The 23996-nt window shown below is 35.7% G+C and overlaps 1 protein-coding gene across 32 annotated transcripts in view; it reads left to right on the forward strand.

Annotated features, from left to right (window-relative positions):
- ZMYND11 (zinc finger MYND-type containing 11) overlaps positions 1–23996 on the forward strand; it is a 141979-nt gene that overhangs the window by 41733 nt on the left and 76250 nt on the right. For 25 of the 32 annotated variants that reach the window (XM_059662591.1, XM_059662582.1, XM_059662573.1 and 22 more), the window contains exon 2: positions 5574–5708. The exons of 3 other annotated variants lie outside the window; for them this stretch is intronic. In XM_059662591.1, coding sequence (XP_059518574.1) covers positions 5593–5708 — 116 coding nt within the window. In that variant the 5' untranslated portion in view covers positions 5574–5592. Of the gene's footprint in view, positions 1–5571; positions 5709–7253; positions 7273–17070; positions 17187–21536; positions 21645–23996 lie in introns of those variants that run through there. 4 more of the 32 variants (XM_059662767.1, XM_059662686.1, XM_059662677.1 and 1 more) reach the window with 3 other exon arrangements.

A 23996-nucleotide genomic window follows, 5' to 3' on the forward strand; every position in this document is an offset into this window, starting at 1 on the left:
CTTCCAGACGCTTGCATGCTTATAATGTACAGGTAATTCATTTTTTTGTGTGTGTGGTAAAGGTTATTTGATAACCCCCTTCCCCCACCCCCATATGGATATCTAATTGACCCAGCATTCTTTATGGAGTTATCTTAAATTCATTGCTTTGCAAGTGCCATCATTGTCACATAAATCAAGTATCCATATGTGTATGAGTCTGTTTCTGGATTGGTCCTTTCCATGAATTTATATGGCTTGTTTTCTTTGACACTGTCTTAATCACTGTAGCTTTACAATATGTCTTGATGTATGCTATCAGATCTTCCATTTATATCTGTTATGGTCTTGTTTATTACTTATTTGTTATTTATATCTTGTTTGTTTACTGGCTATTCTTAACTGATTACATTTCTATATAAATTTTAGAATCAGTTTGTTAATTTACTCTAAAAAAATTCCATTATAATATTGGTTGAAATTGCACTGAATTTGTAAATCATTTGGGGGAATTAGCATATTTTACAATATTAACCTTATCTATGAATATGATTTTTACCCCTCCATTATTTAGGTCATTTAAGATTTTCTCAATAAAGTTTCATGGCATTCTGGTTAGAAAGTTTGCATTTCTTTTATCAGTGTTTCCTAGGTGATTTTTTTTGGAGTGACATTGTAAATAATATTTAAAATTTTTTTATTTACTCAGTTTTTCTAGTATATAGAAATAAATTATTTTCTGTATAGGCTTTATGTCCACTAACATTGAAGTCACTAATTTTAATAATTCATCTGTAGATTTTTTTGAAAATTTTCTATGGATAGACATCATTTCTGAATAATGAGTTTTAATACTTCTTTTCCAATCATATATGTCATTTATTATTTTCCTTGCCTGATGGGGTCCTTCAGTACAGTGTTTAATAGAAGTCATGAGTGTGGCTATTTTAGTTCATTGCCATTTGCAGAGTGAAAGCTTTTAGCATTTAATTGAGAATGAATTTTCTGCTATTGGTTTTATATGGTATCCTTTCTCACATTAAGGAGTTTTTCTTTGTATTTTTATTTTGCTTTGAATGGATGAATAATTGTATCTAGTGTGTTTTGCTTTGTTTTGCATTTATTAAGCTGATTATATGATTATCTTCCTTTATTCCTTTAGTGGGGTGAGTTGTTAGGATTGTAGTAAATTTGGTTGGGCTGTATTGCTCTTTATGTATTGGTGGACTTGATTTGCTGGTATTTTGTTTAGAATTTTTACATTCATGATCATGAATGAGATAGACCTATAACTTTACTATCTCCCAGTGTCCTTTGTTAGGATTTGATATCAAGGCTAGTTGATATCAAATAACAAGGTGGGTCATATTTCCTTTTTTTCTATTCTTTTGGATAGAATTATAGAAGGTAAATAAATCCCAGAATAAAAAAGAAAAAGAAAAAAGGAGAGGCTGGGAGCTTCAGTCACCAGCTTGGCTAGCCTGAAAACAGCCCTCAGCCCCTCATCCAAGCTGGCCAGGCACCCCAGTGGGGACCCCCACCCTGAAGGGTGTGTGACCAGCTGCAAACAGCCATCAGCCCCTCACCCAGACTGGCCAGGCACCCAAGCAGGACCCCCACCTGCCGGGGTCCAACCCCAGCAGGTCCAGGGGTCCCCAAAGGTGCGGACGGAGTCGGCGAAGAAGGAATGACATGGAGACAGCGTTCAGTTGATCAGCAGCCTAGCCAGGATCTCTAGCCCGGATCTCTAGCCAAGTTCTGGTCTGGATCTCCAGAGAGGTTCTGCTTCAGATCTCCAGCCAGGTTCAGTCACCAGGTTCTAGTCAGGTTCTCTTGCCATGTTCTATAGTCAGGTTCAGTCCAGGATCTATTGCCATGTTCTCTCCAGCGAAGTTCTTCTGTCTCCAGGCTCCATGTAGGTTCTGTCTTCTGAATTCTGTGTTCTAAGTTCTGTCCCTGTCTGTCTTGTTACATCTGTATTTATACCAGTTGATTCAGTCCTATCAATCTCTATTACAAAGGTTAGGGCGTTTCTTATCTCCATTCCAGGGAGAAAAGATTATGTAGTTTAAGCATGGTTGTTCGTAGTTAAAGTGATTAATTACCCACCTGGCACTTAGTTGAGGGGTTTTATTCCCTCCCTAACTTCAGGGGAAAATACCAACCTGGGGAAACAACCTTTCTCAGAGAGGAGACCTTGGTTAAAACAAATAGTGCTAAGAAGGTGAGCATACATTTTAAGAACAGTATGCCATATATGCCAGGTCCTTTGAAACAACAAGGATGGACCGGCTCCCGGCACCCACCCTAATCCGGGACACCCTTCAGGGCAAACTAGCCGGCCCCCACCTGTGTACCAGGCCTCTATCCTATATAGTAAAAGGGTAATATGCAAACTGACCCTAACAGCAGAAAGACTGGGAATGACTGGCCACTATGACACGCACTGACCACCAGGGGGCAGACGCTCAATGCAGGAGCTGCCCTCCGGTGGTCAGTGAGCTCCCACATGGAGGAGCTCTGCTCAGCTACAAGCCAGGCTGATAGCTGCCAGTACAGCAGTGGTGGTGGGAGCCTCTCCTGCCGCCTCAGCAGCGCTAAGGATGTCCGACTGCAGCTTAGGTTTGCTCTCCGCTGGCAAGTGGACATCCCCCTAGGGCTGCCGGGCTGCCAGAGGGATGTCTGATTGCCAGCTTAGGCCCAATCTCCCCGGAGAGCAGGCCTAAGGCAGCAGGTGGACATCCCCCGAGGGGTCCCAGACTGCAAGAGGGCACAGGCCGGGCTGAGGGACCCTCTACCCCCGAGTGCACAAATTTTTGTGCACCAGGCCTCTAGTATATTATAATGTCCTTTTATTAATCTTGCTCCAGTTTCTTCTTTTTTGGTGGTAGGAGGGTATTGATAAAACTCTTTTTACCCCTTCTAGTAGCTTGGTCGTTATGTATTCTTTTATGGATTGTTTACTCTAGAACAGTGATTTTCAATCTTTTTCATCTCATGACACACATAAGCTAATTACTAAAATTCTGTAGAACCAACCCCCCCCCCCAATTTTTTTATTTTTTGCCTATTTGACAAAAAAAAAAATAGGTATAACTTTGATTAAATCATACCAGATGGCTATTGTAGTATTGGCTGTTTTCATTTGACAATCCAAGGGAAAAGAGGTCAGTGTATTCAGTGTTTTAAAATTTGTTGCACACTAGTTAAAAAGTGTTGCTCTAGAGGTAGTAAATTGTGTTTTTGATGTATCAAGGTTTAATGTAAATTATTTTCTTCCCAGATAACACAAGGAACTTAAAACCCTTAACTCCCTGAGGGGAGCCTGTCGTTGAGGACTGTATTAAATACCTCTACAAGTCTTCTCATCTTTGTTTTTGGCGTTTTAATCTTTGATCTAACTTAAATGAAGGCTCACTCAGGGACTTTGTTATTTGTATAGCATAATTGGAAAAGTTGAATTTCATAATTTAATACTAAAAGTTTATCGTGTTTATAATTATGCTAGGCACCTTTAAAGACAGATGAAAAAATAAACAGGATATAGTCTTTCTTACGTGAATTAATGGATTCTTTGGGGAGGAATTTATAATTTTTGTACAACGCAGTAAATTTGAAAAGATGCATAAACAAATTACACTATAATACACAAGAGAATTGAGTTTGATTCAGTTTGTTGGTCAGGAACAATTGCTTTAGAGTAACTTCTAAAAAGAAGGAAAATTTTAATTAGTATAGGGGCAGGGGAAAACATTCTAGGCAGAGAGAACTATTCAGCAAAGGGATAAAGGTGTGAAGTTTTTGGACATATTTAGGCATTTTGAGGATTCAGTTTTGTAGTAATGTAATATACATTTAGGAAAGATGGACTGAAAAGTTTGGTTTGCCACATTAATGAAGACTTAAAATGACAAACTATGTACATAGGATATACGAAACTCATTTTCTGAGATTTTCTTTTTATTGATGAACGCCTGAATTTCAAATTATATTTATTTATGATAGAAAGATTTGTCTGTTTTGCTATTGCTATATTTCCAGAGCATACAGAAGAGTTGAATGAATGAATGATTTTAGATTTCATTAAGAAGGGAGAATTTTAGCAATTGTATGTTAAAGAGACCTTGCTCTACTGGGTCATATTGTTTTTGGTACTATTATATGGTTTAGGCATTATTGTTTTCACCTTACTTGGGTTGCATTCTTTGCAATGTTCTCTTCAGGCTCCTATAACTATGAGCATCTTCCTTATGGTGGTGTACCTGTGTGAGTTGGTTCAGGTAGATCCCAGAATTCTTTGGTTTTAACTTTACATCTGTTTTTCTGAAACTTGGAATTGCTTAATTTTTTAGTCTTGATTTTAACCATTGGTAAGAATTGACATTACTTGTAGGGTTTCTGCTACTTTCCCTCATTGTATTCTTCTAGTTGTTAGATTATGTTATATAAAATTGTTTATTTAGGTACTATCTTTTCAACGTTAACTTTGCTGTTATATATTTTCTGTAGTTTTGAATAAGTTATCCTTAATTTTACACATATTTTGAAAGAACATTTTATAAGTTGAATTAATGTTAACTGCTCCTGTTTGTATTCTTTAGTGCTTCCTTTAGGGATTATAATATGCATCCTCAATTTACCATAGTCCCCCTTGAATTACTATAAAACCACTTCATATAAAGTGTAAGAGTTTACATAATGGTAATTATTGCTGCCTCTTCCCTGTTTGTGGTGGTATTGTAACCTATTTTATGTCTACGTATGTTATAAATCTAATCATAATAATTGTTTTTATCTTTGCTTTAAACATCCAGTCACCTCTTAAAAGCAAAGATAAACAGGTCCCTTCATGCCCTGGTGAGAGTCCAGGGATGCCTCTTTCTGTGGTAATAGCACAGGCATTTAGGCTGCAACCCCCCATCTTGCCAGGATACATTAGTGGCAATTTTCCTTAGTTCACGCAGAATACTGAAATTTGAATAAAATAGCAATGTTATTTTCAAATAACGTAATAAACAACACTAATCCAACATTTGTGTATCTGCCCCAGCCTTTCACACCTCAGCCAGAAATAACTACCTTATATTCTCTGTTTATAGTTTTACTTTAAAGAAAGAGAATGTTGTTTTCATTTATCAATAAGACTATATAAAATAAAATAAAATTGAAATTTAAACCATGAGTATAATAAACTGAAGAACCACAGAACTATGGCATTTAAATTTCATTTTGTATCAATCTGTAAGATGAGGCACAATGTAATATCAAAAATGAAATTTTATGTTGTAATATTTTTATTTTAAAATAAAATTTAAATATATATATTTTGATCTATTGGAATAAGGTGACCATTTGTCTTTAGGATGCTGTTTTTTTGACTTTTGGGTCTTAAAATGTCATTCTTCATGAAGTAATGAAATGAATGATATTTTTATGAAAGTAATTGGTGATATGTATTGTAGAAAATAAAAAATTGGTCATGTTACATACTACGTTAGTGTACTCAGCAGTATTCAAAATGTGCTGATAGTGTTAATTATAATTCATTTTGTAATCCATGCTTTTTGTCCTTATATTTTTGTATATTCCTACAGCTAAAGCAGTTAACAGGTCATGGCACGTTTAACAAAAAGACGACAGGCGGATACAAAAGCTATCCAGCATCTTTGGGCAGCCATTGAGATTATACGGAACCAGAAGCAAATTGCCAACATTGACCGTATTACAAAGTAAGTAAATTTAAACAAAAAATATCTCTGTAAAATTTCATATAAGACTTTGGGATAAAAGGTCCAAAACTAACTTATTTGTTATGATAACATATATTACAAAGTACTAGTCACTTTTTGCCTTGCAGGAGTATATAGTTGTTAGAAAAACAAATGCAGAAACATACACAAGCAACTTGTGTTTAGAAGTTTTATAAATAAATGTTATTATGTACTATTTGTAATAGTACTTTAGTTAACAAAAATTTAACTCTTGAAACAAGTCTTTATATGTTTTTTGTTAAAAAGGCTTTCAATTAATTACTTTTATTTAAACTATCTAAAAACTACTGTTCATTATTGATTTTAATATAGGATAAGCATGGTACCTACAGTAAATAACATCCTTTTAGTTCATAGCCCGTTAACTAAGAATGTTTAATAATTTTATTCTAATGTTTAACAATATTATTCTATAGTTTAAAAATATAGTAAGTAAATCTTAGTTAAAAGAAAGTTATTTTTCCCTCTAGTTTCCAATGCTGTTATTTATCTTCATAGACCAAGATTCAGTATAGAAAAAATCAGACTGCTTTATGAATATTCGGTTTTCATGTTAAATATTAATTATAAGGGAGTCTTCAAATAGATCTTGATTTTATTATATATTTGCTTTCCTGGGTATTTTTTAAGGAACAAAGCTAATTTTTTTTTAATGTTTAAATATTTTTTTGATGTTAGAATTTCTCTATACTTACTATCTGTAAAAATTGGAAAACATGATTTATATAAAAGCTCATATAATTGAATACTTATGTTGGCTTTTATTAATAAGCAACAAAAGTGAGTACCATATATTTTTGTCCCTTACCTGTATTCTGGTGGAGAAGATTATAAAGGTTAGCTAAGAGAGAAGCAACAGGAGAAGGTGAAAGGGATGTTCTATATTGTTCTCAATCTGTATTTACTCTTTGAATATTTTAAAGTTTCCTATGTACAAGTCCCTAGCTCCTATAGGCTAATGGAAGAAAAAAGGTAGGTAACACCTATATGGAAAATAAAAATAATATAAGTAGCATATAATAATTAAATTTAAATTACTTTATGTTTTTAAATAAAGCAACTAATTTGAGGCATGGTAACTAAATGCAACTTACAGTGAAATAATATTGGTATAAAAATATTTTTTAAAACATCTCAAAGAATTAAAAGTCGAAAGTATTTTCCCATGATAGGGGATTTTTTATTTAAAAAAAAAATGTAGGTTATATCAAAATTATTTATAGAAAGTAGAAATGAAACACTATTCTTTGGATTTAATTTTTTTAAATTAAAGTCATTTAAGGCTGACTGAACTAATTTTTCAGGCTATTCTTTCTAAACCATGGCATCTTTCTCTAAAAGCTTTAAAAGGACAGTCTCTAGGAATCTGTGGGAATCTCCCAGTGTGAAATGTACACAGTTTGGCCTTCAAGATTGCTATTAGGCTGTACCAACCTGCTGATCTGGGAGTCAGAGAATTAATCCTACAGAAGTGGATGCAGTTGTCTTTGGAGGATCATAACATCTGTGTGTACATACATATGTACGTACATATGTTAAATTATAATAAAATGTACAGAGGTTGTTAACAGAATTGTACACCTCTTCTTATTTTGCATTATGCATTGTTGATAAACATTTTCTTTGCTCCTTTCTTCATCGGTACAGTCTTAGGGATGCCAAGGCTTATTTTTCTTCATGTCTTAAGGTCCATAGATCTTAAGATAAATATGAATAAATTAATTTACCTACCAAATAGTCATTGTTTTATTAGACTTATCCAAAGGTGAAAAAAACTTAAGTAAACTAGAGGGTAAGTGTTTAAGAGTGGTTCCCAGTGCTTTTTTCTGCTTCATCTCATCTGAGAGTATGCTATTTTCCTTTTTATTAGGGGGACATGCTTCATAGCATGCTGTACTTTTTATATATATATATATAACATTAGTCACATGTGTAATTACCTCCCCGCCAGACGATCAGCCCCAGGAAGGAGCTATCTAGCTAATGGCCTAGCCCTGTGGTCGGCAAACTGCGGCTTACAAGCCACATGTGGCTCTTTGGCCCCTTGAGTGTGGCTCTTCCACAAAATACCACGTGCGGGTGCGCACGTACAGTGCGATTAAAACTTTGTGGCCCATGCGCAGAAGTTGGTATTTTGTGGAAGAGCCGGTATTTTGTGGCAGAGCCACACTCAAGGGACCCAAGAGCTGCATGTGGCTCGCGAGCCGCGGTTTGCCGAGTCGCAGTTTGCCGACCACTGGCCTAGCCTAATGCCTTGGCTTGCTCATTATCATTATACTTGCCAAGGTAAGTTAGGAAGAAACATTGGACCATGACAAGAAGTCGGGTCCTTTGCTTTAAAGCCTAATATTCCTGTTCTGTATTCTAAATTTACGTACTTTTTCAGCATTAGACTAATTTTAAATCAAGTTGCTCTGCTTATTTACAGCCAATTCTGAACATACAGGTATCTTAATCTTTACAAATATCTTAAATTACTGAAGGCTGTAGTAGAGTAATAGAATGCATATGTAGTCATTATGTTTCATTCTGTATTATGATTAGTGAGTGACTCCATTATAAAAATAAAAGCTACATAACTTTAAAATGATGCATTAAAAGTTTTAGGCTTTGGGGTCATGGCTCTTCATAATATTTGGAAGCCTGGCACACCTGAAACACTGTAGTTTACTTATGTATAGTGTTTTAGTTCTTGTTTTGGTTTGGTATGACTTTTAAGTCACTTTTGATCTATAAGTTTCTTACTCATCTTTTTTGTTGTTATTGTTTTCCTTTCCAATTTATTTATTGAAGAAACGGGTTCATTTTCTATGTGGTTTCCTATAGTCTGACTTTTGCTGATTGCATCCCTGTGGTGGACTTTATCCTTTTTTTCATTCCTCTGAATTTCATGGAAATTAATATTTATCTATAGAATTGGGGGTGGGATGAGTCTGCTTCATAGGTGGAACTCTGTTTTCCTCTGAGGAGGCCATAATGCCTGTTGTTTCTCATATGTGAGATCAGTAGCTTTGTTGCAAAGCGGCTAGAACCAGTTAATTAAGGATTGCAAAACGATGATAGTCTAAATTTTATACTTCCTTTTTTTTTTTGAACTGGAATACTTCTACTTAGGATATAAACTTTCTATTACTTACTATTTGGTTCATATTGGAAAAGTAGAGTAACTGATTCTTTTCCTTTATTTACCAGTTTTCAACATTGTATCCTCTAATGGTAACCAATTAGTTTTCTTAAAGTGTTATTTGGAATTTATGCATTTGATATATTTGAATCCATTTCTGATGTAATCTTTATTGATGCTCAAAATTTCCTATCTTTGACCAGTTGGAGCCTATTCACGTTCCTGAAGTTAATCTGCTTTCCAATACAACAGGATTTTACATACACCTTTCCACTATATTTCTCCAGGGGCCTTTGGTTTCTTTCAGTTAGAAACAGTATTTCAAGAGCACTTTCTGGCCTTCATTGTGCTCATTAATGCTAAGTCATTCTCCCTAGGAATCTAGTGGACAGAGTTTTGGAAATAAGTATAATTGTAAAAGAAAAAAGCCATCTCATGAATTCATAGTGTTATTTTCCACTTGAATTTATGTCTTTTGGGTTTTACTTAATTCTTTTATCTAAAATCTTTATGTCCTTTCTTACACAGTAAGGATCATATTCTCAAGGATATCATGAATGATAACATTTTGGAATATCATGTAATAACCACTCAGTTGTTTTATCTGACATTATGTACCAAGCTATTTGAGAACAATAACAACACTATAACCAATAATAGACACAGAAGACACGTGGAAACCATATGAATTCTAAACTATCAGAGAATATAGCAATTATATATTATACTTTCTTCCTAATAGCCACCATTTAGTCTTCTGTAAGTATCTGTTTTATGTTTATCACTAGTCCTATATTGGTATTTAAAGTTCACTCTCTAGTAGATTATTTTCCCCCAATTTCATTGAGATATAATCTACACTGTGTTAGCTTAAATTGTACGACATAATGATTTGATATGTTTATATTGCAAAATCATCACCTCAATAAGTTCAGTTAACATGCATCATTTCATATACAGTGGGGCCTTGACTTACTAGTGTCCCGACTAACGAGTTTTTCGAGATACGAGTTTTTCGAGATACGATTTTTTGCTTTGAGTTGCGAGCTAACATTTGGGTTACAAGCCAGCTTCAGGTACCCCACCGCTAGTTGGCGCAGCGAACGTCACAGTGAATGCCACAACATCAGCCCAGCATCACGTGTCTCACTCGTTCACTTTTTGATTTGACATACGAGTAATTTGAGTTACGAGCTCCGTCACGGAACGAATTAAACTCGTAAGTCAAGGCCCCACTGTAGTTACATTTTTTTCTTTGTGATAACTTTTAAGATTTATTGTCACAGCAACTTTCAAATATACAGTACAGTATTATTAATAACTAGAGGTCCAGTGCACAGATTCATGCATCGGTGAGGTCCTTTCGCCTGGCCTGTGGGGATCATGCCGAAACTAGCTCTCCGACATCTTCCCAGGGGTCCCAGGTTGTGTGAGGGTGGTTCTTGGGTGATGCACCCTGGAATTGGGCTCCGTCCTTTCTGGTTTCGGATGTGTCACCTGAGAGCCACAGCTGCCAAGTCACCGCAGCTCGGTTGCTCCTGAATTGAGTGTCTGCCCCCTGATGGTCAGTGTGCGTCATAGCTACTGGCCGGTTGGCCGATTGGCCAGTCACTTAGGCTTTAATATAGTCACTGTACTGTACATTACTCCACAGAAATTATTTATCTTATGCTAGAAGTTTGTACCTCTTGTCTGCCCCCAAACCCTGCCTCTGGCAACCACCAATCTGTTCTCTATATCTACATTTTTTAAATTCTTTATTGTTGAAAATATTACTTATGTGTCCTTTTTTCCTCCATTGACCTCTCCCTGGCCACCCCCCTCCGCCAAGCACATGTCCCATCCCCACTACTGTCTGTGTCCTCTGGTTATGCTTATATGCATGCATGCATGCAAGTCCTTTGCTTGATCTCTTACTCGGCCCCCCTACCCCTTTCCCTTCCCCTTCCCCTACCTTCCCACTGAGGCTCAATGGTCTGTTCAATGCTTCTGTGTCTCTGGATCTATTTTAGTTCATCAGTTTATGGTGTTCATTATATTCAACAAATGATTGAGTTCATGTGATACTTATCTTTCTCTGACTGGCTGTTGCAAATGGTAAGAGTTCTTTCTTTTTTACAGGAGCATAGTATTCAATTGTGTAGATGTACCACAATTTTTTAATCCACCCATCTGCTGGTGGGCACTTAGGCTATTTCCAGATCTTAGCTATTGTAAATTGTGCTGCTGTGAACATAGGGGTGCATATATCCTTTCTGATTTCTGTTTCTGATTTCTTGGGCTATATTCCTAGAAGTGAGATCACAGGGTCAAATGGGAGTTCCATTTTTAACTTTTTGAGGAAACTCCATACTGTCTTCCATAGTGGTTGCACCAGTCTGCATTCCCACCAGCAGTGCACGAGTGTTCCTTTTTCTCCACATCCTCTCCAGCACTTGTCGTTTGTTGATGATAGCCAGTCTGACAGGTGTGAGATGGTACCTCATTGTCATTTTGATTTGCATCTCTCTGATGATTAGTGACTTGAGCACGTTTTATATGTCTCATGGCCTTCTGTATGTCCACTTTCAAAGAGTGTCTGTCTATTTAGGTTCTTTGCTCATTTTTTGATTGGATTATTTGTTGTCCCTTTTGTTGTATGAGTTTCCTATAAATTTTGGAGATTAAACATTTATCGGTTGTAACATTGGCAAATATGTTCTCCCATGTAGTGGGCTCTCTTGTTGTTTTGTTGATGGTTTCTTTTGCTGTGCAGAAGCTTTTTATTTTGATGTAGTCCCGTTTGTTTATTTTCTCCTTGGTTTCCTTGTCCTAGGATATGTATTGGTAAAGATATTGCTATTACATATGTCTGATATTTTGCTGCCTATGAATTCTTCTAAGATTTTTATGGTTTCCCATTTTACATTTAAGTCCTTTATTCACTTTTAATTTATTTTTGTGTATGATATTAATTGGTGGTCTAGTTTTATTTTTTTGCATGTATCTATCCAATTTAGTTGCAGACTCTTAATCAAGACTTCATGGGAACAAGTTTTTTAGTTCTTGCATATTCATTTTTACCTAAGAATCAATTTGAGTCGATGTAGAATCCATAACTTATATTTTTCCTTTTAGTTTCTTATACAGGGTGGGGCAAAAGTAGGTTTACAATTATAAGTATGCTAAACAGTTTATTCTTGCATTATCATTTACTTATTTTGTTTTCCATATGAACAACTGTAAACCTACTCTTGCTGCACCTGTATGTTATATATTCTTACTAAAGCATTGCTGTCAAAAATATCCGATAACTTGATTTTCTTTTTGTTGTGACTGTCATTTTGCCTAGATACACAAAGATTTTTTTTTTCTTTTTCTTTGAGGTCTAATAATTTGACTATATGCCTCAGTGTTGATCATTCTAGGTTGTTTTTCTTGGGTACACAGTGTCCCTTTAATGTATACTTTGATATCTTGAAAATTGTACTTAAAAATTATATATATACCACTATCATAAAATTTTATTATATACACACACTTACTTAGTATTTTTTAATTGGGGCCTTCTCTTATACTGTTTTGGATCTTTTTTCATCTTTTATATTTGTAATTTTCTATTGAGTTTTTTTTTCGTCTTTTAGGCTACAGATAGTCCTTGGGTTACGTTGGACTCGACGTAGGTCCTTTCATGGTTACGTCACCATCTCCCATTTATTTATTACAAAAAAAAGTTCCATCATATCAGCCTATGTACATATGTGCTTTATGTTTTTTATTTATTTACCACAAGTAAAGGTCAGGAATTGTTATCTTTCTTTTAAATTTTTTTTACTGTTTCACTTCATTACTGCTGTGTATGTGCTCCACGTGAGCGACGTAGGTGCTTATGTAGGTGGTTCCAACTGATGGTGAAAATCGCGTTACGTCACTCTGTAGGATCGGATCTCCCACATAACCCGAGGACCTACTGTATTTGTTAAAGAGCAGTTTTAGGTTTACAACAAAATTGAGAAAATATAGAGATTTCCCATATATTCCCTACCTCCACATATGCATAGCCTCCCTGACTACCAACATCCTCACCAGCCAGTACATTTTTTTTACCAAGGATGAACTACACTGACACATCATCACCCAAAGTCCATAGTTTACATTAGGGTTTATTCTTGATGGCATACATTCTGTGGGTTTGGACAAATGTATAACGTCATGTATACACCATTGTAGTATCACAGGGAGTAAATCACTATCCTAAAAATCCTCTGTGTTCCATCTATTCATCCTCTCCTCCCAATCTCTAGCAACCTTTGGTCTTTTACTGTTTCCATTGTTTTTCCTTTCCAGAATGTTACAGAGTTGCAGTCATATAGGTGGTAGCCTTTTCAGATTGTGTTCTTTTAGTTAGAAATGTGCATTTAGGGTTTCCTCCATGTTCTTTTATGGCTTGATTGCTCATTTCTTTTCCGTGCTGAATATTACTCTATTGTGTAGATGGACTTCAGTTTATTTATCAACCCACCTTGAAGGATATCATGGTTCCTTCCAAGTTCTGGCAATTATGAGTAAAGCTGCAATATAGTTTTGATTTTTAACATTTTCTTTTTTTTTGCAACTTCTATTTATGACATTTTTCTACTGTATATTCACTCTTGTGTATCTTCTAGTTTAGACGTTTAGGTTTACAACAAAATTGAGAAAAGATAGAGATTTCCCATATATTTTCATATATTCAGCTGAAGTAATTTTAAAAATTTACTTCTAATGTTTAACTCATTTCTGAGTTTTTCTAATTCTGATGTATATTTCCTCTATATCTTGCATAATTTTTTTCGTGTTTTTTTTCGTGATTAGAATAGTAGTTATAGCTTTCATCTGTCTTGTAGGCACATCTCTCGGACCTGCTTTCATTGTAAGGATGTTATTCTGCTCCTTCAATCAGTCTTCATGCTGGTCATTTTGATATGAAATCAGTTTTTCTGAACTTGTATCAGAGAAAGGTGGTTAGAATAGTTTTTTGAGATTTATAGCTTTAAAGTTCCCTCTTATATAATTTTTATGGTCAATCAAAATATGGCCTATTTCCCATGATTTCCTGCTTTTTCTTCACTTTCTTTTCCACTGCTTTTTTTCTGGAACCACCCTTTCTTTCGTATCCATTATCCTTACATTGAAGATCTTTTTTACCTGAGCTATTAGTGTTTGATATTTATATTGCTCACAATTTCTTTGCAACATGAGGCTCCATCCTTTGAAGGCAGCTTTGTCTGATTAAGTTTGAATGTTCATAGGGCCCATTATGCTCCAGCCCCTTAGACACTACCATGAATTCATGAATTACCATGATTTACCTGCAAATGGGAGTGTGTAAAACCCTATCTGGTTTCAACTGCTATTCTCATATTGGCCCACTGTACTTTCTAGTGACTATCTGTTGCTTCTTTTATTCTCCTATACTCTTTTCATTAAATACTCCTTTTATGCCCCTCTGTTTTCTCCTACATAGGTGTCAATACTAATTGGGATTATAGTCCTTGGAGATTTACCCTCACCTGCTCAAATTTTGGGATTCTTGTGGATTTCTCACCTCTTAATTCTGTTGTTTATGTTGACTAAGGGTAGGGTTTTTGCTTGTTTGTTTTTAGCAAAACAACCACTCTGTTTATGGGTTTGAGATTAAAAACAATGCTACCTTCACTGTCTTCTCAGTTCACATCAGTCTTGTGATTTTTCTTAAAAGAAAAGATAAGATAGTTGGTAAAGGCACTGGGTATTTTCTGAAGTTCTAAAAGAAGAGCTAAAAACCATAAAAGTTTCTTCTGGCAGAAGCAAATCCAAGGGACATGTGTTTGTATATAACACTAAACACATCAGAATCTATAGCAGTATTATCTTCACAGGACAGTTAAAATACTAAGATTCATGTTGAAATTTACAAAGAGCCCTAACCCGTTTGCTTAGTGGTTAGAGCATTGGCCTGAGGACTGAAGGGTCTTGGGTTCTTTTCTAGTCAAGGGCCCATACCTTGGTTTCAGGCTTGATCCCCTTGTGCTGGTCGGGTGTTTTCTCTCACATCAATGTTTCTCTCTCTCTCTCTCTCTCTCTCTCTCTCTCTCTCTCTCTCTCTCTGTCTCCCCCCCCCCACACACACACACACCCTTCCAGTTTCTCTAAAATTCAATGGGAAAAAATACCCTCGGTGAGGATTAACCAAAAATAAATAAAATCATTTACAAAGAAATTCCATGAGTGGAAGCCTCAGATCCTCAAAATTATTTGAACAATTGGGGACTGATAATAATTTCCTTATCTTTGTAACAAAATAGAATTTTTCTATGTTGCAAATGTTTCTTCCACCTAATCAGATAATATCTAACTTTAGGGCTTATAGCTGTAGTCTCCTGTTGGGCTTCACTATATCTCTTTTTGTTGTTTGTTTGTTAATCCTCACTTGAATATATTTTTTCCTTTGACTTTTTTAAGAGAGTGGAAGGGAAAGAGGGAGAAGGAGAAGGGAGAGAAAGAGAAACATTGATGTGAAAAAGACACATCAATGTTTACCTCCCACATATACCCCAACTGGGTCCTGGGATTGAGCCTGCAATCCAGGTACTGGCCCTTTACTGGGAATCCAACCCCCAACCCTTTGGTGCTTGAGTGAACGCTCTAACCATTGGGAACACTGGCCAGGCCACTGCACCTCTTTAGTAAAGAGTCTTGAGTCCTTTTTATCATTTTCTTTTAATTTTCATTTTTTTTAAAAACTGCTAGTGTTTTGTTAAAATAGTAGAAAAGTATTGTAAATTAGAGAATACTGATGAGATTTGAATATTTAAAATTATAACTAAGAGAAACTTCTTTAACAAATTCTATTTGGGAATGGAATATATTTTTACAAAAGAGTTGGTCTGAAATCAAAATACATTTATGGGATTAAGTTTGACTTTCAGTTATGGGTAAGTTGTCCCTTTGATTTAAAAACTTTTTTCCTTTTTTTTTTTTTTTTTAACCCTCACCTAAAGATACGCTTTTTTTATTTAGAGAGAGCAAGGGAGAGAGAAACATCAATCAGTTGCCTCTGGTACACACCCTGACACTAGGAATCAAACTCTTGGTTATGTGCCCTTACGGGAATCAAACCCACAACCTTTTGGTGTATGGGATGACACTCCAACCAACTGAGCCACAGCCAAAAATGGCCTAAAGGCTCATTTTTGTAAGTTGATTTACTGATAGTATAAAATTATATAGATTTCTACAATAGTATAAAATTAAATGTCTTCATTTTGGAGCTAAATAAGCAAAAATTTTGGTCTCAGTAAAAACATTTTACATTCTTAGAAACTGAAGGATGTTTTGTGGTGCTTTATTATCAAAATAGAAACAAATGAGTCATTTTATCAAAAGAAAGACCCTTCATAGTAGTAAGTTTAGATGAAGATAAGCATAGGCTTATATCTTGTAAAAACAGCTTGTCTTTTAGTTTAAAAGTCTGTAAATGCTAAATTATTAGCAGATAGGAATTCATCAATTTTATGATGTTTCGATAGGCATCATGAAATTAAAGTTTTGAAATATTTGGTTACTTAGCATTTATATAAAGCAAATATTCATGGCACATTTTTATGCTTAAAATCATAATATTAGCCTTTCTTTTACAGTTTTTAAATCAAGGAGCAAAGAGATAAAGCATATAACAACAAAATCAGAAACAAAAATGTAATTTACTTTCAATCCCTGATTCCCAATATAATTTATAACTCATTGTCGTGTTACTTTTCTAATCATTACCTATATTTTATATACAATAAAAATAAGTTACATACATAATTTACTTTTTCTCTTTAATTCAAACAAATTATTCACATGTAATTTAGATAATTATAATATGGTATGTGAGTTTCATAAGTATTTGTACTAGTTATAAGGTTATTTAAAGACAGACATTGAAATAAGTATGGATTTTATATTATCTCTACAAGCATTATTGGCTCGTTTCTGTCATTGGAAGAGGTCATTTTATTTTTTTGTCAGCTGTTGGAAAAAGCAATTGAACCTTTGTTTTTTTCCTGTCTTGAGTAACTTTGATTTTATTTCTAGAGGTGATCACATTTGTGACTAGTATGATTAGACTGATATTGGATCAGTAGACTAGCTCCGTTCAAGTTAATGTTTCAGATTAGGGCATCTATTAATTACATGTATTGCTTACTTTAGGGTCAAAACCCAGTTAGAAAATGTGACCTCTGACCTCTTGTGACATGTTTGGCATTGAGATTTCTGAGTTCTCCTGGAGTTCTTCCTGTCGCTACAGACAGACATAAGCCCAAACTGTAAGTCCTCTTTGTGTGTAGGTTGCAACCAGGTATTCATTATTTATTTGTTTATTACGATTTAATCTTATGAAACCCACAGTTTCTAGGAGCTGTTTACTAAAGTTACAATTTTGCTTTGTCTCTCTGTCAGTTTCTGTTCCTTCATTAGATTTTATTTACTCTAGAGGAGAAAAATGGCCATGGCCTAAATTACTTCTTTGAAAATAAGTTAGTTTTAAAAATAGTACCAGTTAATATGCTATATATGTAATCCTAAGAATTCTTCACAGCATTACTGAGTACATTCTCACTTCAGTCTACGTGGATTTTGTACATATCTTTTTATGGTCGCCGATTGGCAGGTACGCTAACATTGTTATCATTATTATTTTACATAATAAGAGCCTTATGGAAGAACTGATTCTGAATGACCATAATTCATAATTCCACAGTGAGTTTTTTGTGTGTTTTTTTCTCCTTCAGTATGCCATATTCTTATGACACTCCTCTTGGTTTAGATTGTTGTGTAGCTGTTTTTATGTTTGACATTTCTCTGCAGATCTGTGAAGGAAACATACAGACAAGGCATAGATTTGAGTGGGGTCAGTGTGGGTCCTGGGAAGTTGGATGGTGTTTGGTGAGGCAGAGAGTCGAAGCAAAGGACTAGGGTTTTAAGGAAAAGGGGATGTAAGGGTGAGGACCAGACTAGGAGAGCCTATGTACCAGCTTTGATTTTTATCCTGTAGCTCGAAGGGAATAGTGAATGTGTTTGAAATGGTGAAAGTAAAACAGACTTTTTTCCTCCCTAGTTATATTGAATAGTCCTCTTAAATGTCTCTTGAGTTTGTCTGCTCTTCCCTCTCTTGGCCTGGGTTTTCCTGCCTCTGCAGTGGCTGCAGGTTTCTAATTGGACTTCCAGCTTCCTGGTCTGCCAGTCTGTTTTTTCCCCCATCATTGGTGTCAGAGATATTCCTCAAAACACCGTCTTATCAACTGTTCCACTATAAAAGCCTTGTTCTATTGCCCATGAAGGCCAGATTCCTGTCCAGGTGTTAATGCCTTGCCTTTCTCTTCTGCATTCTCCTGCTGCTTCCCACTCATGGTGCTGCACTCTGGAAGCATTGGGCTCTCCTGTTTCCACACTCTGCCTGGGATGCCTGTCCTCCTGGACCCATCTGTCAGGCAGGCTCCTCTTTCAAGTCAAATCTCCTAGGAAGTTGTCCTGACACCTTTAAATCAACCGAAGCCTCACATTTTATCAGCTGTTTTTCTAGGTTTTAGTTTTGATTGTGTTCTTCTTAAAAATCCTTTTGATTTCCCCATTGAACATAAAGTGTACATACCTGAACAGGGCATTTGTGCAGAGCCCTTCACTATTTAGACCCTCACATTTTTTTACTTTTCATACCCTGTGTCTGCCCACTTATAGCTCCATATGATTCCCAATTACCCAAGTGCTCTATGATTTATTTTGTATTTTCCCTTCATTAATGGACATAACAAACATACTCTATCTTTTAAGGTTTGATCCAAATATTATCTCCTTTGATATACCGATTCATTTCTCACTATAATCAATCTCAATACTGTTGCTTTTTGTTCACATATTAATATGTATAAAATTCAGTTTTATTATTTATTACAGTCTCTTACAAATTATAAAAAATATTTCTGCTTTGCTGGTTATAAACTTCTCAAGGGCAGGGCATACATCTTTCCTATCTTTGGATCTTAGTGTGAAGCTGGGACAAGACATGGAGAAAAGGTTTCTTAATAGTCAGTTGCATTAACTGAAGGAGCTGTTTGAGAACTCTTGAATTATTATTTTGTGACAAGCACTGTGCTTTACATGACTTAACTCATTTAATTTTCACAGCAACTCCATGAGGTCTGTTGTCATTATCTTCATTTCCTGATCAAGATGAGAAAGCTTGGACAGGTGAAATAAATTGTCTAAGGCCACACAAGTTTTCAGCAGAACTAAAGTTTGAATATAAATCTGTCTGATGTGTTAGTCCAAGCTCTTAACCATTAAATGTTTTCTTTTGATATTTAATGAATTTATGTTTGTATCCTTGCACACTTTGACTCTTGTTTTCTACATGGTATTTCCATATTATCTCATTTCACCCTAGCAGCAACTCTCTGACATTAAAATTACCACCACTTTATAGGTGAAGAATTTGAGGCTGTTTGAGTAAATTATTTGTACCAGGTTAACTACTAGAATTAGGAAGAACCTAGTTCTTCAGAGTATATTCTAAATTTTAAAATAAATTCATTGATGAAGCATTCACAGAGATACTATTTAGGTTTTGAAGTTTATTAATTTGTGTTCAACACAATTTTAAAATAAAACATTTGTTGTATATCTATCCATCTATAAAGCACCTATTGGCAGATCATTATTACTTTAATTTTTTTATAGTAAAACTACAGGCCCAGTGCACAAAATTTGTACATGGTGTGGGGGAGGTCTGGATGGGGGTTCCCCAGCCCGGCCTGCACCCTCTCCAATCTGGGACCCCTTGGGGGATATCCAACTGTCTCTCTCAATCTGGGACCGCTGCCTGCCTGCCTGCCTGATTGCCCCTAACTGCTCCCCTGCTGGCCTGATTTCCCCTAACTGCCTCTGCTTCCCCCGCACCCAGGACCCAGGATTCCCTCCTCCAGCCAGTCGCAGGTACCCAGGACCCAGGCTTCCCCCTCCCTCTGGCTGGCTGCAGGCACCCAGGCCCCGGGCCAACTTTGCCCAGGCTAGCCACAGCCACAGGGGACCGTGGGCAGGCGACTTCTCCTGGGCCACAGCCATAGGCATTCAGGACCGCAGGGCAGGCAGTTTGTCCCTCTCCCAGGCCACAGCCTAGCTGGTCCCCATTACTCTCTCACGAGCTCATTTGGGCCTGGCTGGTCTCCATTCCTCTCTCCCTAGCGTTGAGTGTCTGAGCCATAACGGCATGATGGCGTGAGGGCATGATGACCATTTGCATATTAGCTTTTTATTATTAAGATACACAGCGTGAAATTTACCATTTTAACTTGGTTTAAGTGCACAGCTTTAGTGGTTTTAAATACATTTATATTGTCAGCCATCACCACCATTCATCTCCAGAATTTTTTCAATCTTGTAAAAGTGAAACACATTACCTATTAAACAATAACTCCCCCACCCTTGGCAACCACAACCACCATTCTACTTTCTGTCTTTATAATTGTGACTAAGCACTGCATAGAAGTGGAATTGTACCGTATTAGTCTTCTTGTGACTAGCTTATTTCACTTAGCATAATGCCCTCAAGGTTTATCCACATTGTGGCATATTCCAGAATTTTTATTGCTTTGCATATATACCACATTTTGCTTATCAATTTATCTGTCAGTAGACACTTGGGTTACTCCCTGTTTTTAGCTATTGTGAATAATGCTGCTATGAACATGGTGTACAAGTATCTCTTTTGAGACCCTGCTTTTAATCCTTTTGGGTCAATACCCAGAAGTGGAATTGCAGGATCATATGGCAATTCTATTTTTAATTTGTTGAGGGGCCACCATACTGTTTTCCACACTGTGCCATTTTACCTTTTCACCACCATTGCACAAAATTTCCAATTTCTCATTATCCTTATCAACATTGTTTTCAACATTTTGATAGCAACCATCCTTTTGGGTGGGAGGAGGTATCTCACTTTAGTTTTTATTTGCATTACCTCAATAATTAGTGATGTTGAGTATATTTTCATGTGCTTATTTGCCTTTTATGTATCTTCTTTGGAGAAATGTCTACACAAGTCCTTTGCACAATCGGGTTGTTCATTGTTGGGTTTTGGGAGTTCTCTATATGTCCTGGACAATAATCCCTTATCAAATAAATGATTTGCAACTGTTTTCTCCCATTTAAAGGTTGCCTTATGACTATGTGGATAGTGTCTCCTATACAAAATTTTCAGTTTTCAAAGTCCAATTTGTCTTTTTGCCTGTGCCTTTGGTGTCATATCCAAGAAATTATTGCCAAGTCCAATGTTGTGAAGCTTTAGTCTCTTCTAAGAGTTTTATTGTTTTAGGTCTGCCATTTAGTTCTTTGATCAATTTTGCGTTATTTTTGTATATTGTGTTAGGTAAGGGTCTAACTCTATTCCACTGCTCTTAGATAATTCAGTTTTTCCAGCATACTTTTTAAAAATAAATTCAAAGTTTGCATTATTTTTTTAAAATCTTTTTTTATTGATTTCAGAGAGGAAGGGAGAGAGAAAGATAGAAACATCAGTGATGAGAGAGAATCATTGATCAGCTGCCTCCTACTGGGGATGGAGCCCGAAACCCATGCATGTGCTCTGACTGGGAATTGAACTGTGACCTCTTGATTCATAGGTCAACACACAACCATTGATGCACACCGGCCAGGCACCCAGCACCATTTGTTGAAAAGACTGTTCCCCATTGAGTGGTCTTGGCACCCTTGTCAAAAATCATTTGAATGTATGTATATGTGAGGGTTTATTTCTGCTATCTCTGTTCCATTCCATTCATCTACATTTTGTCTTGATGCCAGTACCACTTAGTTTTGATTACTGTGGCTTTGTAGTAAGTTTTGAAATTGGAAATTGGGATCCTCCAAGTTTTCTTTATCTTTTTTCAAGATTGTTTTACTATTTTGGGATACCTTTAGATTTACATATGAATGTTAGGGTGGGTGGGTTTTTCTGTGTCTGATAAAAAATATCATTGGGATTTTAATGGGGATTGCATTTATGTAGATCGCTTTGGGTAATAATTGACATTTTAACAATATTAAGCTTTCTAATCCATTAACGTGATGTTTCTATTTACTTATATCTTTAATTTCTTTTAGCGATGTTCTATAGTTTTGATTGTATACATTTTCATCTTATTAATTCCTAAGTATTTTATACTTTTTGATGCTATTGCAAATGAAATTATTTTAATAGTTTTCCTTTTAGATTGTTGATTGTTCATCTATAAAAATAGAACTGATTTTTGTGTATTGACTTTGTATTGTACTACATTGCTGGATCCATTTATTAGTTAATTTTTTGTGAAATCTTTAGAATTTTCTACATATGATATCATTTGCAAAGACAATTTTACTACTTCTTCTCCAATTTGGATGCCTAGTTACTCTGGCTAGAACTTCTAATATTGTGTTTAATAGGGGTGGTGAAAGTTGCCTTTTTTCTGAGTTTATTTAAGTATGTTGTTCACTGTGTGTTTTTCATACATGGCTTAGAGCAGCGGTTCTCAACCTGTGGGTCGAGACCCCTTTGGGGGTCAAACAACCCTTTCACAGGGGTCACCTAAGACCATCGAAAAACACATACATAATTACATATTGTTTTTGTTATTAATCACTATGCTTCAATTATGTTCAATTTGTAACAATGAAAATACATCCTGCATATCAGATATTTGCATTACGATTCATAACAGTTGCAAAATTACAGTGATTAAGTAGCAACGAAAATAATTTTATGGTTGGGGGTCACCACAACATGAGGAACTGTATTAAAGGGTCGTGGCATTAGGAAGGTTGAGAACCACTGGCTTAGAGTGTGGTAAGGTAGTTTCCTTCTATATCCAATTTGATGATTTTTTAAAAAAATATATTTTATTGATTCTTCACAGAGAGCTAGAAACATCAATGACAGAGAAACATCGATCAGCTGCCTCTTGCACACCCCCCACTGGGAATGTGCCCGCAACCAAGGTACATGTCCATGACCAGAATCGAACCTGGGACCCTTGAGTCCGCAGGCTGACGCTCTATCCACTGAGCCAAACCGGTTAGGGCATGTTGATTTTTTTTTTTTTAATCATGAAAGAGTGTTGAATCTTCTTGAAGGCTTTTTTTGCATCTGTTGAGATTGAACATGATTTTTATGTTTAGGTACACGTTAATAAAATGTGGTGTATCACATTTATTGGAAGGCAGCTATGCTCACCACTATACCACCAACACACATTTATTGATTCGTATATATTGAATCATCCTTTTATCTGTGAAGCACTCAGTGGCAAACCATTATGGTTTTAAAAAAATTTTTCTGGAAGTAATATAACCATACTGCAGGGTGCTTGAAAAATAGAAAATAAGAAAATAATCACCTATAATTAATTCGTCTACCCAAACTCACGTAAGGGACCCATTTTAATTTTTTTCTAGTCTTGTTTCATGCTTGTTTTTTCGCCTCACATTATTTAGGCTTTTTTTGTTATATGATCACCTTAAATTCCATTGGTAATGGCTGCATGATCGTCTGTTGAAACTGTTCATTAATATACTGTGGGAGAAAGGAGGGATGAAATGCAAGATATTTATTGTAAGATTTACATTACATTATCTTTTTACCTTCAAAACAACCACATGTGTTAACACTATGAATTTTACTTTCTAAAAATGCACATTGGGATGCAGAGAGGTTAAGTAAGTTGTCCAGGGTCTTGCAGCTGGTAAGTTGTAGAGCTGGTGTTTGAACCTAGATCTGTGTGACTTCAAAGGCCTTGCTTTTTCCACTGTACTTTTATATTGTCCATATGTCATCTATTGAATTCTTATAATACCTCTGTATTTTTATTATACAAATATCCAGTAATACAAATAATGAAGTAAACTCTTACAAGAATAAGTGATAATTAGTGCAGGAACCATTTACTTAGAACATACTAAGTGCTGGGCACTGGGCTGAGTACTTTGCATTTATCACCTTGTTTAGCTTTTACTAGTATTATAACCCTATAGGTACCTATTATCATCTGCTTTTTTTAAATCACTATTCTGCCGTTGTTATATTTTTAGATAACTTGTGTGATTTA

This window comes from Myotis daubentonii, chromosome 1, assembly GCF_963259705.1.
Source record: "Myotis daubentonii chromosome 1, mMyoDau2.1, whole genome shotgun sequence".
NCBI classification, from domain to species: Eukaryota; Metazoa; Chordata; class Mammalia; order Chiroptera; family Vespertilionidae; genus Myotis; species Myotis daubentonii.